The 16,332-nt window shown below is 31.9% G+C and overlaps 1 protein-coding gene across 3 annotated transcripts in view; it reads right to left on the bottom strand.

Annotated features, from left to right (window-relative positions):
* Positions 1-16,332, bottom strand: part of USP15 (ubiquitin specific peptidase 15) — a 144,681-nt gene that overhangs the window by 43,470 nt on the left and 84,879 nt on the right. For 2 of the 3 annotated variants that reach the window (XM_054444090.2, XM_063646459.1), the window contains 2 exons: positions 11,945-12,031; positions 5,636-5,780 (listed from right to left, as the gene is read on the bottom strand). In XM_054444090.2, the coding sequence (XP_054300065.1) occupies positions 5,636-5,780; positions 11,945-12,031 (232 nt within the window). The remainder of the gene's footprint in view (positions 1-5,635; positions 5,781-11,944; positions 12,032-16,332) is intronic. The other variant, XM_054444091.2, reaches the window with a different exon arrangement.

Here is a 16,332-nt window from a genome sequence, read left to right as displayed (position 1 = left end):
CCCACCTCTGTTCTCTTTCAAAAAGGAAGGGCTATTCTAGTCCAAAGGGAAAAGTAAAAATATTGGTATCCATGTTGAGAAAAATGAATGGTTCTAATGCAAGTAAGGTTGTTTCCATTTTTTTTTTTTTGCTTTTATCAAAATGGACAGATGACCTGACTGAGTTGTCATTTGATAGAGGATTGAATATATTTTTGATGACAATTTGCTATGTAATGTCTGGCACATAACATGAAAGGAACTCACATAATTGAGTTTAACATCCTGGATTAGGATGAAAACCTGACCTAGAAAGTAGTAGTTTTAAATTTTTCATTAGCCACATTCTCAGTTTATCAGAACAAATATAAGATCCTAAACTATTTTTTAAAAAGCGTTTTGTGTCTCAGAAATGAGGTTTTTCCTTTTACGACGAAAACTATATTCATTTAAATATAAGGTTGGTAATTTAAATAAAATTAGGTTTAGTGTTAAACTGGACTTCTAAGAAACTGAGTTCCAATAAACGCAAAAAGAAAGTCTCAAGGTAAGAGCAGGCTAGCTGAAGTAATGTAACATAGAAATAACAGTTTCAGAAATAACTTTTTCTCCGTTTTACAATGTAATGAAGATCTATCTAGTTTCTTAAAAATGTTATTTCTGTGTAGTATTACTTATTCTCTTAAATTAAATCTTTAAAAAAGTTTAAACTTTCTATTTAACATTCTTCTAAATTTTTGAAATTATGTTTTTTCCTAATCAACAGATCATAGAAAAAAAAACTGACCTTAAAAATGCTTGAAATCCCAACTTATTTTATATTTTATGACAGGAATAATGAATAAGTCTATGATTAGTATCATTTTTTTCAATGACTTCCTAGAACCTATTTAAGGAGCTCTATTATGTCCAAGTAAAGATTTTGAAAATAACCATCTTATGCCATGCTGCTTTCCAATGGAAAAGACCACATTACTCCCCTGCTTCAAATCCATCTGAGGAGATGCTTCATCCAGGAAACTAACCATGAGCCTCCTAGGTAGGCCTTGACAATGAAAAAGACAAGGGTTGAAGTGCTCTTGAACCTACTGAACTAATGCTAATTAAAATTATCGCCAATAACGCAAAATTTAAAAACTGGGCATTCTCTAGATGGAGTAACAGATTTAGGGCACTAGAAAACTATCTTATTATATTATTTGAACCAATGGGACATGGTGGTATATGCCTATAATCATAACTACTCAGGAGGCAGGGGCTAGGGGTAACCAAACTCAAGAATTTTCAATTTCCTAGTGCCCTACGGATAGAATATTCATAAACAATTCTATGCTATTATATCCCTTCCTTATCAGCTTGCCTAGGAAGAGTTAAATTAGCCTAGTTCAGAAATTAAAGAGATGATAAATACCATTACTGCAATAACACTACATGAAAAATAAAAGTACACTCAATTATTTCTTCTTAGTCCACTAAGGTCCACGTGGAAAAAGACTCAAGAAAAGAGAACAGACACAACGGTTATGGAGGACAGAATCTTTCCAGAGTCATTCTGCTTAACTTGTTGAATTTTAAAAAAAGATGAGATAATTTCTACATAATACGTATTCAGTATTTATAATGTGCCAGTCAGCATCCTACGAGTTAAAACCACCAACTCACGTAACGCTTACAAAACTCCTAAGATAGGGTACTATTATTTTCTTGTCAGACGATGAGAAAAATGAATTGTGGAATTAACTTGTCTAGGGAAATACAGTTATTATAATAAGCAGGAAAGCCATGTTTTTAATCCAAGTAGTGTAACTCCATAAACTGTGATCTTAACCTGTATTATTAGTTTTTTATGTGTTTTTTTTTTTTTTTTTTTCAAGCCAGACTTTGGCTTTCAAACAGTTCCTCAGAGTCCTGGGATTCCATGAGAAAGCTTCTGGGGCCATTGTGGAAAGTAAAGGAAAGCAGATGGGGTTCAGGGAACTTCACCCAACCAAAGCAATTTTACCATATCTACTTAAATATTGGGGACACAATTAAACTTTCCACAGTAACTTAAAAAAAAGGTTTTGATGCTAAAATACAAAGCGTTTGAAAATCACAATATCTGGGCTATAATCTTCATAAGGTCAGGATATACAGTTGTTCTTGGTATCCACAGGGGATTGGTCATAGGAGCCCCCCTCTCCACCTTGGGGATACCAAAATCCATAGATGCTCAAGTTCTTGATATAAAATGGTGTTGTATTTGTATATCACCTACATGTATCTTCACATATACTTTAAATCATCTCTAGATTTATTATAATACTTAATAAAATGTAAATGCTATGTTAATCGTTATATTGCATTGTTTTAAAATTCACATTATTTTAAATTGTCATTTATTTATTTATTTTTGAGATGGAGTTTTGCTCTTGTCACCCAGACTGGAGTGTAATGGCGTGATCTTGGCTCACTGCAACCTCCGCCTCCCGGGTTCAAGCAATTCTCCTGCCTTAGCTTCCTGAGTAGCTGGGATTACAGGTGCCCGCCATCATGCCCGGCTAATTTTTGTATTTTTTAGTAGAGATGAGCTTGCATCATGTTGGCCAGGCTGGTGTCAAACTCCTGACCTCAGCTGATTCACCCGCCTCGGCCTCGCAAAGTGCTGGGATATGAGTCACCATGCCTGGACAAACTGTTATATTGTTATTTTTTACTGTGCTATATGGCAGTACCATATTCACCAAAAAAGGTTAATACTCATTCATACCATTATATCAGAAAATCTTAAGTACCAATATCATTAAATTAAATAATAACAGTAATAATGTTAAATCACACTCAGATTGGTGCTGCTTAGTTTTTAATCATCTGTGGTCAAAAGATTTCACTATCTCAAGGCTACTGATGGGCTAAGTATAACCCACTCTTACATTAAAAAAGTATACTTTTTACACTCTTTTTTTTTTTTTTTTAACATATGTTAATACTATATCACCTGATGCGCTGAAATGATCACTTAAATTTGGAGGACACTGAATTAATTTAAGAGGTTACATTAAAATTCAAATTGTCAGTAGAGATAATATTTGATAATATTTTCTAAAATTCATGAAAATTGTCTTCAATTTCAAAGAAGTTACAAGGAAACTTGAAAAAACATAACTGAAGAAATAGTATCTGACAAAACCTATTTAAAGAATCTATTCTATTAGTTATCTATTACCCTTTTTATTTTTGGATCTATGAACTTACATGAATTTTTGTGAAATAGAGGAGTAAAGGCTACTGCCACCATTTTGTACTCCCTCTTACAGTCAATTTTCAGCTCTAGAGCTGACATCTTAATCAATTAAAAATCATGGAAGTTTTAAGAAAATAAAACTAAAGGCCTAGCTTTTCTAATTCCAGATGTGAACTAAAAGCTAAAAGCAGCACAAAAACTCATTTTTCTCTTCTCCAAATTGTTTGAAGAATTTTATTTTAGAGACAATATAGTTTCCAACTAAATAAAGCTATACTCATGAAATAATATCCACTGCTTAAAATACTCACTGCCAAAATTTTCATCAAAAAATTTTATGGCTATTACCATAAAATTACAAACCATCACGCTCACGGCTATGTCTCAGATGAAATGGAATATGTGATGGTAAAATATATTAGGAGGGTCTGCAATAGAGCTATCAATTTATTCTAATAAAATAGTTTTGAATAGAAGCAAAAGTGAATAAACTAAAGATCCTCACACCTTAAACATAACATGCAAGAAAGCTAAACGATGCCAAATCTAGCTCAACCTAGCTGGTTAAAAGATTCAATTTGAATACCTATTCCTGAGAAATTGCAGTTAACCATATGTAGACAATACTAAACAGATGTATCAAAAGCACAGAAAACTAGGATGTAGTATTGCTTTAGAAGGAATTTAGTCTGAATGCTGGCCCAAGCCTCCCATGAATGATTAGCATCAACACAAACTCTTGTGCTCTCCGGACAGATTCAAATTTCGAATCCCTATGTTGAAATATTTTATTAATATTTATGAAAAAGCACCAAGATTGGTTTTCTATACTAGGAAAAAAAACTCTAGCTGATATCAAGCATCTGGAACCAAAGTAATTTTGGCAGTTCAAGGATAAAGAGGTATATAAAAATTAACATAACTTGGTGATCTGAGAACAGGGTTTTCTAGTACTGGTATAACCACAATTTACATAAAACATGTTCCAGAGATGGTCCAACAGATATTATAATTTGTCTGTCCCATTTCTATCTCTGAAAGCTAAGCACCCATGTACTTTACTTTGTTATTTAACTATTAGTATAATAATACATTTTGGCTTTCTTCCTCATCTAGAAAAATAAAGATAAAAATTTAAATTGTCTCTATGTTTAACTAGTGCTAGAATTCTTGAAAAACTATTTTGAATAAAGTAATTCACACTATACTATGAGCAGGATTACTCACTCGAAGATTTAAAGGAAGAGTTTATTAACCTATATATTAACCTATCTGCTTAGGCAGATAGGCCACTTCCCAAGTGGTTCAACTCTAAAGCAAAATACCAGAAATCGATTATGCCTTCCCCACTCAATTTCTAAAAGGATGTTAACTCCTGGCCTATAGTGTATGACAGATTCTAATTTCCAAGAATGCTATAAAGGCAATGGTTAATTTAGGAAGCAGCTGTATGAATGATGATGTACAAAAAGATTCACTTAGAATACTGAATGGTGAAGAGTCATCCTTTTCTCAGATAGTGAGAAAGATGTCTAATAATGTCCTTATCAATCTATACCCTGCATTTAATCTATATCTTTCAAGGCTGCCTCCTGGGCATAGGAGATTCAACAAAAAAATATGAATAGAGAACAGAAAAGTTTAGATTTAAAATTAAAAATTCAGAATTCACAAAAGAGACTGACAAAAAAAGGTTAAAATTCAAATATCAAAAATGGTTTGCCATTATTCTGAGCTTTTATAAACACAAAAATTTTATCTGTAAAAGGGGAATAAAATAAGCAGCCCTAAGTTTATACACAGTAACAGTAATATTAAAAAATATATCTCTCTCATTACTTCAGAATCAATCAAAGACATAAATATTTAACAAGTTAAGTTGAAAGAGGATATAAACTAAAGCAGAAAGAGAAGAAAAAGGGGGTGGGGGCAGGGGAAAGGTAGTTACCTCTTATATCCCCAAATTAAAAGACCTTTAAGGGAAAGTGATTTGTTAAAATATGTATACAGAAAGAAGTTCCCAAGATTTTCCTTTTTAAAATTTTAATTTCCCATTAAGACAAAAAAAAAAAAAAAAAAGAAAAAAAAAGTGCAACAGACTTCTACTGAATAATGGAGGGAACTCACTAGCTTTTTTGCTTTTTTTTTTCCTCCCTTTTTAGACTGCTTAAGTTTTCTGTTTGATATTATGTTTTTGCAAAGTGATATATAATCTTGTACATTATGTTAATCGATCACATGTCACCTAATTGAGAAACATATATTCTACTACCAGTAGTAGAATGAATGAGTCAAATATGTATGCTTAAATCTTCCATGAAAAATGAACTTTCAAAACATATACTCATGTTCTGGCATGAAAAACCCAACTTTATCTTCTTGTATTACAGATTTCCATGAAACATGAGTTTCACTTTGTTTACAAAGACCTACCTGAATAGCTGAGTTCATGAAACACGTATTTCCCAAGTTACTTAGGCCACAGAGGCCTGGCTGTTCATTGTTTCTTCCAGGTTCTGAATAATCATAGTTCTTATAAGCAGTATATGATGGGAGACAGTAATTTGAGTTTTTCACACTGGAAGAAAAAAAATTTTCATAATGCAGCCAATTATATTACAACATATTTATAATAAAGAGTACTTTAGGCCTATTTATATGTGGTTGATCATTAAATTTCTTTTATAAAGTACTCAACTCAGATACTTTTTTAAAGACTTGAACCTCAAACAAAATAACTCACCCTGAATTAAGATACTCCTTATGCAATCAACAAAATCACTCTCATATACCACACCAACCAATACAAACCACTATCATATCTTTCTACCTCTGATTAACTGGAGCAGCTTTACAGCTTGCTCCATTCCCCATTGCTCCATCGAATTTAAAACATTCAGATTTTAAATACCACTCGCAGCAACAAATCATCTCCTTTATGACCCTTTTGCATTCTGTTATTGTAATAGAGTAAAAATGGTAGAAACAGTAAGAGTTATGCTTTAAAAAGTTACAGGTAAGAGCAGAGATTTCCAAGGCCACTGTGACCTCACTGTTATGATGCACTGAAGATTCCATTTATAGTTTCTATGCGAGACCAGCAAAAACTGGCATTCAAATGCAGAAAAAAGCCTGGGTGAACAGGAATACAAAAATGATTCTAACAAGTATATCCCAGTGTTATTTGCCTTTTCTTTCTTTTGGTTTCTCAGAACAATGTAGTTTATTTAATTAGATAAATATAACCTCAAGATAATGTAAATGTTAATATTAAAAAACTGTAATATTCTAAAAGTTACAAAATCAGGATAATTTTTAGAAAGAAGAAAATAAGTTAAACGATCCCGCTTCCTTTCGCATATAATAAAAAATAATTTTGTGAAAAAGAATGGATTCTTTCTTATTTTTTAATAGGTTATCTTATAAAATATGTATGATGAATATTTTGGATATAATTCAAAAGCATGCTTTCAATCTTTTTTTATTAATTAGAAAAAACCTGAATGAGATCTTTCCTAAAAGCAAATGACGCTATAAATAAAACAGCTTTATAAATGAGCATGATGAATCAGTATCTCTAGCAATTCACAACTGGCTATAATTTATTCCTGGTATTACTTTTTTAAAGTAGTTTTTTCTTATAATTTTAAATACTTCACTTTATTGTTCCATATAGGACACTCTCACTTTATTATTATAAAAGTTTATGTGAACTATACTACCTGTTCTAAGAAAGTCTTTAGTAAACACACACACACACACACACACACACCACCCCCAGAGAAAACACACAAAACCAAACCAACCTAAAATTACACATACAATGTCGGCCTACTAATGTTTTTGCATTTTTTAAAAAAACACTCCTTTCTCCTACAAATAAAAGGTCAACTCCTCAACTCTGAAAAAATAATCCACCCTGAGATAAAAACAGCAGGCGCCAAAGAAATGTAACATTGATCAATTCAAATTCGGAATTGCTAGACTTATAGCTATTTACTTGACTTAAATTAAAACAAAACACAAAAAATATAATTCATGCATCTTTTTTTGGCAAATCATTAGCCTATGATTCACATTTTATTTTATATTCCTAGTAACTAATAAAGTACAAAGCGCCTATTAGCAATTTTAAGTATTTTTGCTCATAATTGGATTATTGAATCTAACTTTGGGTACACACAACAAAAAGCTGAAGTACAAAAAAAATCCTGTTTTTCTTTTATAAGTTTAAGTAGTGCTAAAAATGAAGATCTTCTGTATATTATTTTTAAAAATGCAAGGCTTGCATTTTCTACACATTCTACACATTACAGAGAAGAAAAAACTTCTGGCTGTAAAATCATAGTAAAATTTAAGCAGCCAGAGCACACAGGAAAGTATGCCCAATGCATGCTCATGCCTATACACACACACACGTGAAAAGACTAAAAGCACATTTACATGCTCATTCCATAAGTATATATTCAGATATCCTGTCTCTCCCCACGTGTAACATAAAGGGATGCTGGAAGCAGCAACATGATGGAATTTGATGGGACAGAAATTCCTATTTACTGAGAAATGAACAAAAAACTTACTCGCAAAGCAGTTTTTTGGTTTTGTTTTTTAAAAAAATCTAAATCCCTAAATAATATCTACAACTTTGCTCAAAGATTGAGATAGTCTAGATGCTCAAAAATGATAATGAAAATCAATGAATTTAAGACACTTTAATATTATCTTGATTGGTCACTTATAATCCACATATTATGTGTGCTCTAAATGAAATATTAAGGCTTGTCATGGAAAATATCAAAACTAGCAGTTTATATAATTCAAAAAATATATGAAAATCTGGGCCCTAAAGATAGCCTCTAGTATCTTTCATGACTATGTCTACTAATCATTTCCTAAAGATCTTAAGCTAGTCATCATCTTTTAAGGCTATGCTACTTTGCAAAAATAAATTTACAGTAATAGTAATGGGAATTTTAATGCTATATTAGATTAATTCTGTATTATATCTATCCTTCTTTAATAAAAATACACATTTTTTCTGTGAAATTGAACCTTACCTTTCTATAAAAAATGTCAGATTGACTTTTAAACTAGCACTGACACATGACTTTATAAATATATAATTTAATCCTCATAACTATAATTATGCCCATTTTGCAGTTAATGAAATGATGCTTTTAGCTAACAAATTTATCAAGAGCCAGATGGCTAGCTCTGGTAGTTTCCAAAATTCACAGTTCCTGTTCATGGCTCAATCTCATACAGGGAATCATTTTCATTTCAAAGAAAAAGATTTAAATGAATTAACAGAAAAATAAAAAAGTGTTCTGCATTTGGAATGTCAAATTGAGACAATAAACACATTAAAAATATTTTTTAAAGGCAGTATTAGTAATGTATCAAAGCAAAAATAGCAGGGCAGAAAAATACAGGTTATAGAACTATTACCAGAAAGACAATCTGACAGATATTTAAAAATGTACTTAAATTATAACTGACGCAAAACCAAATACACAAGGGACTAACAGGTAAAATTATGACACAAGGTAAACAAACTATATTACAGTAATGGATTTTTCATAATACTAGTTTTTAATAAAAACGTATTAAACTTAAATGAAATAATTCCAAGTATGCTTTATTACTTGGAATTATTTTATAACAATACTCTTATTTCTGGAAATGAAAATTTTATATCTTAGAAATGTATCAGTGTAGGGTTAAATCTTGAATTTATAAATAAATTTCATAAACTATTGATTTTAATATATTACTTATACTTGTAAACTATTTCCACATACATAAGGTTTCATAAACATACTTAATCCAAAAAGGTCATTACCTATTTTACATACTTTTGAAGAAACTATGCTATTTCTACCTGAAGTCTTCCCATAAGCTGAATGGAAATTCAAGAAATAAATTGTATGTAAAACAGTTGTTTAAATACGATGGAATTCAAGTTTTTTAAGGCTAAAAAAAAAACTTTCTATTTTACAAATGCTTAAGTTCTGTTCCTTACTAAGAAAGACAATCCATACATAAAAATGTACTTTTAAGCTCAAAATGGTTCACAGCTTCATGGCACCTCAGTGACTATTCACTATTAAAATTCCATAACATGACAGGGCTATTTTAGTGTTTGAATTAAAAAAATATAAATAGCTAAAAATATAATGTAGTCATATGATAGAATCATCGAAACTTAAGACTCTAATTTCTCTCAATAGTTTCTGCTGTCAGAGGTTTTGAGATTAGATTATACTGTCACGTATTTACTAAGAATGCAAACAGAACAAAACCAGAAACATACCAGACCACACATACCAATATGGTAATTCTGGTCAAAATATAGTCTACATTCAATATAGTCTACATAAAATGTTAAAAATCTCTCCAAAGAATGACTGTAAATACCTGTAAATGAATTCTCTTATAGTAAATATGAGAGCCATCTGCAATGAGTAAATCATTAGTAATATGTTATCTAGTATGAAAAAATGACTTTTGGTAAGTTTACTTAAAGCTCTCATGTAATACAAACCAAATTACGAGGCGTTATTTTCACTCTTTTTTTTTGGCCTGTGCACATATATTTTTAAATAGAAGAGAAGATACCACAGCATAATTCTGAATATTCAGTGTCTTCAGTATTTTAGTATTACACTATGTTGTAATATTATTACACATAGTGCACATATCTTTTTATGAATTACTAAAATAAGAATGTGACCATTTTAAATGTTCTTGATTCATATTGGTAAACTATTTTGCTAGAAAAAATTATTCTAGTACTCCAAACACTCAGAACCGTTATAAAAATACATGTCATTGTTTAATTTTTCCCAATGTGACTGAGGTAAGGGAAAGCAAATGGAATTTTTCATGGTTTTAACTTACATATCTCTAATCAGTAGTGAATGTGAAAATGTAAAATATTTATCCCAGCTGGGCAAGGTGGCTCATGCCTGCAATCTCAGCACTTGGGAGGCTGAGGCAGGAGGATTGCTTGAGCCCAGGAGTTTGAAACCAGCATGGGCAACATAGTGGGACCGTTTCTATGAAAAAAAAAAAAAAAAAATTAGCAGGGTGTAGTGGCGTGTGCTGTAATCCAAGTACTCAAGAGGCTAAGGTGAGAGGATCACTTGAGCCTGGGAGGTCAAGGGTGCAGGGAGCTGTGATTGTGACACTGCACTTCAACCTGGGTGACAGGGTGAGACCCTACCTCAAAAAAAGTTTGTCCCTTATTTAATTCCTTTCCTTGTATTGCCCAGTGTTTCTCAGACTGTCTTAGAAAATTTCTGATTTTTATGAGCTTGATATATTTAGAATATAAATCCTTTATCATTTGCAACAAGTTCTTTTTTCCATTTATTTGTCCTTTTTAAATATACTTAACAATTATCTTGGATTTAAAATTCCAGAGAGAAATTCTCAGATGTGAGCCAATTTTCTCAACCCTATTTCCTGGATAATCTGCCCATTCGTATTAGTCTACAATGCCTCCTGATCACATTAAATTCTTTTTATACAAAGATCTGTTTCTGAGCTGTTAGATTCCACTGATACGTAGGCGTATTTTTGGGTCAGTACTATGTTGTTTGAATTTTTATATCTTTATAATACATTGTGATATTTAGTTTAAGACTAATCCTTCTTATCCTTTTCCAAAATTATTTTAGCTCTTGTCATCTACTTATAATCCAGATGTATGTTAGAATCATTTTTGTCATCCTCCCCCAAAAGATAAATTTTAAGGGAAAATTAATTAAACATATAAATTTAATTATTGGTGTTTTAATTTTAAAGATTATTTCACAAATAGCTTTAGTCTTTTAGAATTTACTCACTGAGATAATCAGATGCCATTTAGAAACTGAAAAAAATCTAAATGCTAAAATTTTTATTAGTATAATAGTAATACATAATTAGTATAAGTATTAAATATCTAATACTAATATGTTAGTGCAAATATCTAAATACTTTCAATCTAATCCATAAATGGCACTATACATGTGAAAAAAAATAAAAGGAGGATAATCATCTCTAGATCAATATTCTTCCCATAATTTGGGCTAATTACAAATAATAAAGGTTTTCTTTCGACCTTTTTGAATAAAAAAACATGTCAATGTTCAAGGTAACACACTCAGAGTCAATACAAGATAATACACTCGGAGTGAAGCCGTCTAACCTTGACTTTCAACTGTTTTTCTTATAGCAATATAACATACACTTCAATAAAATTTTTATAAATTCCATGATTCTAAATTTTATTTGATAAGGGGTAAGGAAATTGTTTTTCTGAACTTCTCAAGAAAAAATGATTGCCTTTTTCATAAACAAAAATTTATGTGTGCTTTCCACTTGAGAATCACTGATACACACTTTTTAAAAGTACTTTATTATATGTGATTACATATCTAGTTCTAAAATGTATCTGAATTTAAATTCTTCCTAAAAAGTTGTGTTCTAACAAACTTCTAAATATATTTTAATGATTAGTGTTTAGTATATAAAATTTTTTAAGTGTTTTATTTCTTTCAGTATATGTATTAAATCAAGAAGTAATTTAATTGCTTTCTTTTTTGTTGATACTCATGGAAGAACTAACCAGTAATTTAAAAGAAAACCAATTTTAATGCATTAAGACTTTTATCCTAAATTTTAGATACAAGAGATTTTTTGCAACCATAATAGGGTGATCAATTAAACAAAGAGTTTTTAAGATTCAGTGCTTACTTTCTGTTGTTCATGTTGTTATAATTATTTGATAGAGATGAAGGAGAGATCTTTGGTAAAGTTGAAAAATTGGATGCACCTGGGGACCTTTAAAAATATGAAAATGTTAAATTAGATAAAAAAATGAAGAATTTTTAAATTAATTATGAAATAAAAGAACTAACAGATGACAATGTTTGTAGTAAATGAATGCTGAAAAATAGATTTATGAGCAAAATCACTATTATCCTTTGGTTTTCAATTTTGAATGTATTATTCCGTATAAAAACATAAAAGTACAAAAGGGAACTATTTTCAAATAAAATTTATCAAATTAAATATGCAACTTGCTATTATTCCTATAAATCTACTAACTACATATACCCATTTCCGAGTTTAGGTAACCATTTTTAACATTTTACGATCAATTTCCATCAGTCAATGGAATTAAACTATTCTACTTTGTTTCTCACTGGTACACCATGGCATTCTAATTATGTACAACACTGACACAGAGATCAGAGAACATTCCCAATTTTTAAAAATTTAAGGCAATGGGGACAAAATAGATAAAATAATTCCAAGCATAATCCCAATATGCTATATTTGGCCAAAGGGAAAAGTCATAAATCTGACTATAGTATACATACCTTATTAATTCAGAATCTTTTTGAAGAAACTGCAATTACTATTGGTTTTTAATCAACAAATATGCATTAAAGGCATGACTTATAATCAACAAATCTATAATACAGTAATAATTTAAGTATGTAAAGGTCACTAAAAGTTTTATTTCCCCTTGTAATTTTGTAAACATGTTATTTTAATTTACTAGGCAACATCTAGGCAAGGGGCTGTAAAAAGCTAGGCTTCAGTCCAGTGACTCAGTCATTGTAAATTCTAAATTAGTCAAGCCCCAAACGATTCACTTTTAAATATTATGCTAACGAACAATGAAATGGTCAATAGGCAGAAAAGCATAATCTACAAAATTTGCTTTTAAGTGATTTGGATTTATCTAAATATACATATCTACAATGCATTATGCAGAACAAATGGTGGGCAATAAAATTTTTTAAATATAAAAAAAGTACATTTTAAATTTCATTTTTATTTTTTTTTTAGAGACAGGGTTTCGTTCTGTTGCCCAGACTGGGGGGCAGTGACACAATCACGGCTCACTGCAGCCTTGACCTCCCAGGCTCAAGAGCTCTTCCATCTCAGCCTACTGAGAAACTGGAACTACAGGCGTGTGCCACCATGCCCCGCTAATTTAAAAACAAACTTTTTGCAGAGACAGAGATCTCACCATACTGCCCAGGCTAGTCTCAAACTCCTGGCCTCAAGTGATCCTCTTGCATCAGCCTCCCGAAGCACTGGGACTACAGGTGTGATTACAGGCTGTACCAGGCCTAATTTAACTTTTAAAGTTTTATACATTATAAAATCTTAGAAAACAATGTTTTCTTTTGAACGAGGTTCTTTTAGCTGATAAATGATATATATTACTGGATTCTGTTAAGTGGGATTTCTAGTTAGGTACCCTTCTGATAGAGGCCCCTTTAAGAAGATTTTATTTTACTGTACTAAACTCAAAAACAAAATACACTCAACCAAGTTTTATTATAAAACAATGTATAGAACACATTTAAAAAGTAATTTTAATAATCCTAATATTCCCAGATAGTTTAAAAATATTAATAAAAAATGGAAATATCCTGGCATTTTTGCCTCCACATTAAGAATTCTAAATTAGGAAAAAACGTCTAAATTGATTAGAGACTGAGTTATAATAAATTAAGGAGGTTAATTTTTTAAAATGTAATTCATTACAACTTTTCAAAAACATATATAAATTGAATGTTCCCCTGAATCTTACAGTAAAAATTATGGAAATAAAGATCCATTGCTTCATCCAATAAAGTAGCTGAGACATATATATATTATATATAATATATATGCACAGTGTATACACTTCGTGTATATACACACACACTGTGTACGTGTGTGTGTACATATATGTGTGTGTACATATATATGTACATATATGTGTGTACATATATATGTACACACACACACTTTTTTCTTTTTCTTCTCATCTGTGGCCTTTTTTTATTATTAATTAGCAACTCTAAGAACTATATTAGAAGGAACAGAAAATGAAATACCATGGAATTAATTTGTATTTTGAATTTTTATGGTGTTCATTCAAACACTGAAATATTTATTAAATGACTACTGTATGCCTCACCCTTGATAAGTACTGGGAATACAAAGAAAGATACAGTTCCTGACCTCAAACAGCTCACAATCTAATAGGAAAAAATGACATATAAGCAAAATGACTATAATAGAATATAAGTACGATAACAAATTCTAATATAAAATTTGGTAGGTGGTGACATAAGGTGATTTAAAAATGACGTACAATTAGAGGGATAGGTGGGAAGTAAAAGAGTATTACAGGTAGGAAGAATAGCATGTAGAAATCATGTACAAACCATGATTGTGTTCAGGGAATTACCAGTAAATTCAGCTTGGCTCAAAGACTAGGAAGTACTGACAGGAACAGAGATTACTAAGGTAGGTATGATAATAAAGGGTCTTTTATGTTCTATGAAGAAATCTGGATTTTATCCAATTGTGCTGGAGCATGTCGAAAGATTTTAATAGGGTATCAACAAAATCAGATTTGTATTCTAGGAACTTTTAACGAAAAGAAAAAGACTGAAGATTGGGAGACCAGTTAGGGAACTATAAAAACAACAAAGGTAAGAATTAATAAGGGGTGGAGTTAAGAAAGTAGAGTGGACAAGGGCAACATATCTTGGATGTTTAGGAAGCAGTTCTCAAAGTATAGTCCACGGATCCTGGGGGTCGTCAAGACCCTTTTTAAGGTGTCCATTGGTGAGGTCAAAACTATTTTCATAATAATATCAAAGTGTTATTTAAATATTATTTGACCTCTTTCACTGAGTGGATATTGGCACTGATAGTGCAAAAGCAATGGTGGATAAAACTGCTGAAACCTTAGCATCATGAATCAAAGGAGTAGCACTAACCTATACTTCACCACATCACAGTAAGAAAGTTTCACTTGAGAATATCCACATTGAAAAAAATAAAAAATTACTGATTTTATTAAATCTTAACTCTTACTTATATTTCTTTTTAATATTATCTGACAAACTGGGAAGTTTGCATAAAGCATATCTGCTACAAACTGAAGTATCATGGCTGTCATTAGGAAAAGCTTGTGTAGTTATTTGAACTGCATGAACTACAAGTGGAACCAGTTATTGTTTTCATGACACCACTCTTTTTTCTCTTTTACATTAGGAAACGACTGTGTGTGGTTATTTGGACTTGACTATTGATATGGTTTGTGTCCCCACCCAAATCTCATCTTGTAGCTTTCATAATCCCCAGGTGTTGTGGGAGGGGCCTGGTAGGGAAATGATTGAATCATGGGGGCGGGTCTTTCCCATGCTGTTCTTGTGACAGTGAATGAATCTCACGAGATCTGATGGTCTTAAAAATGGGAGTTTTTCCGCACAAGCTCTCTTTCTTTGCCTGCCACCATCCATGTAAGACATGACTTGCTCCTCCTTGCCTTCTGCCATGATTGTGAGGCCCCCCCACCCCAGACACGTGGAACTGTTAAGTCCAATGAACCTCTTTCTTTTGAAACTGCCCAGTCTCAGGTATGTCTTTATCAGCAGCGTGAAAACAAACTAAGAGTAAATTGGTACCAGTAGAGTGGGGCGTTGTTGAAAAGATACCCGAAAATGTGTAAGCAACTTTGGAACTGGGTAACAGGCAGAGGTTGGAACAGTTTGGAGGACTCAGAAGACAGGAAAATGTGGGAAAGTTTGGAACTTCCTGGAGACTTGGAGGACTCAGGAGACAGGAAGATGTGGGAAAGTTTAAAACTTCCTAGAGACTTGCCGAATGGCTTTGACCAAAATGCTGACACTGTTACAGACAATAAAGTCCAGGCTGAGGTAGTCTCAGACAGAAATGAGGAACTTGTGAACTGGAGCAAGGGTGACTCTTGTTATGTTTTAGCAGAGAGACTGGTGGCATTTTGCCCTGGCCCTAGAGATCTGTGGAACTTTGAACTTGGGAGAGATGATTTGGGGAATTTGGCAGAAGAAATCTAAGCAGCAAACCATTCAGGAGGTGACTTGGGTGCTGCTAAAGGCATTCAGTTTTAAAATGGGAACAGAGCATAAAAGGTTGGAGAATTTGCAGCCCGACAATGCAATAGAAATGAAAATCCCATTTTCTGAGGAGAAATTCAAGCCGACAAAAGTACCGAGCAGCCAAATGTTAATCCCCAAGACAATGGGGAAAATGTCTCCAGGGCATGTCAGAGGTCTTCACAGCAGCCCCTCCCATCACAGGCC

Source organism: Pongo pygmaeus, chromosome 10 (assembly GCF_028885625.2).
Source record: "Pongo pygmaeus isolate AG05252 chromosome 10, NHGRI_mPonPyg2-v2.0_pri, whole genome shotgun sequence".
NCBI lineage: Eukaryota > Metazoa > Chordata > Mammalia > Primates > Hominidae > Pongo > Pongo pygmaeus.
This window is presented reverse-complemented; position numbering and strand designations above follow the sequence as displayed.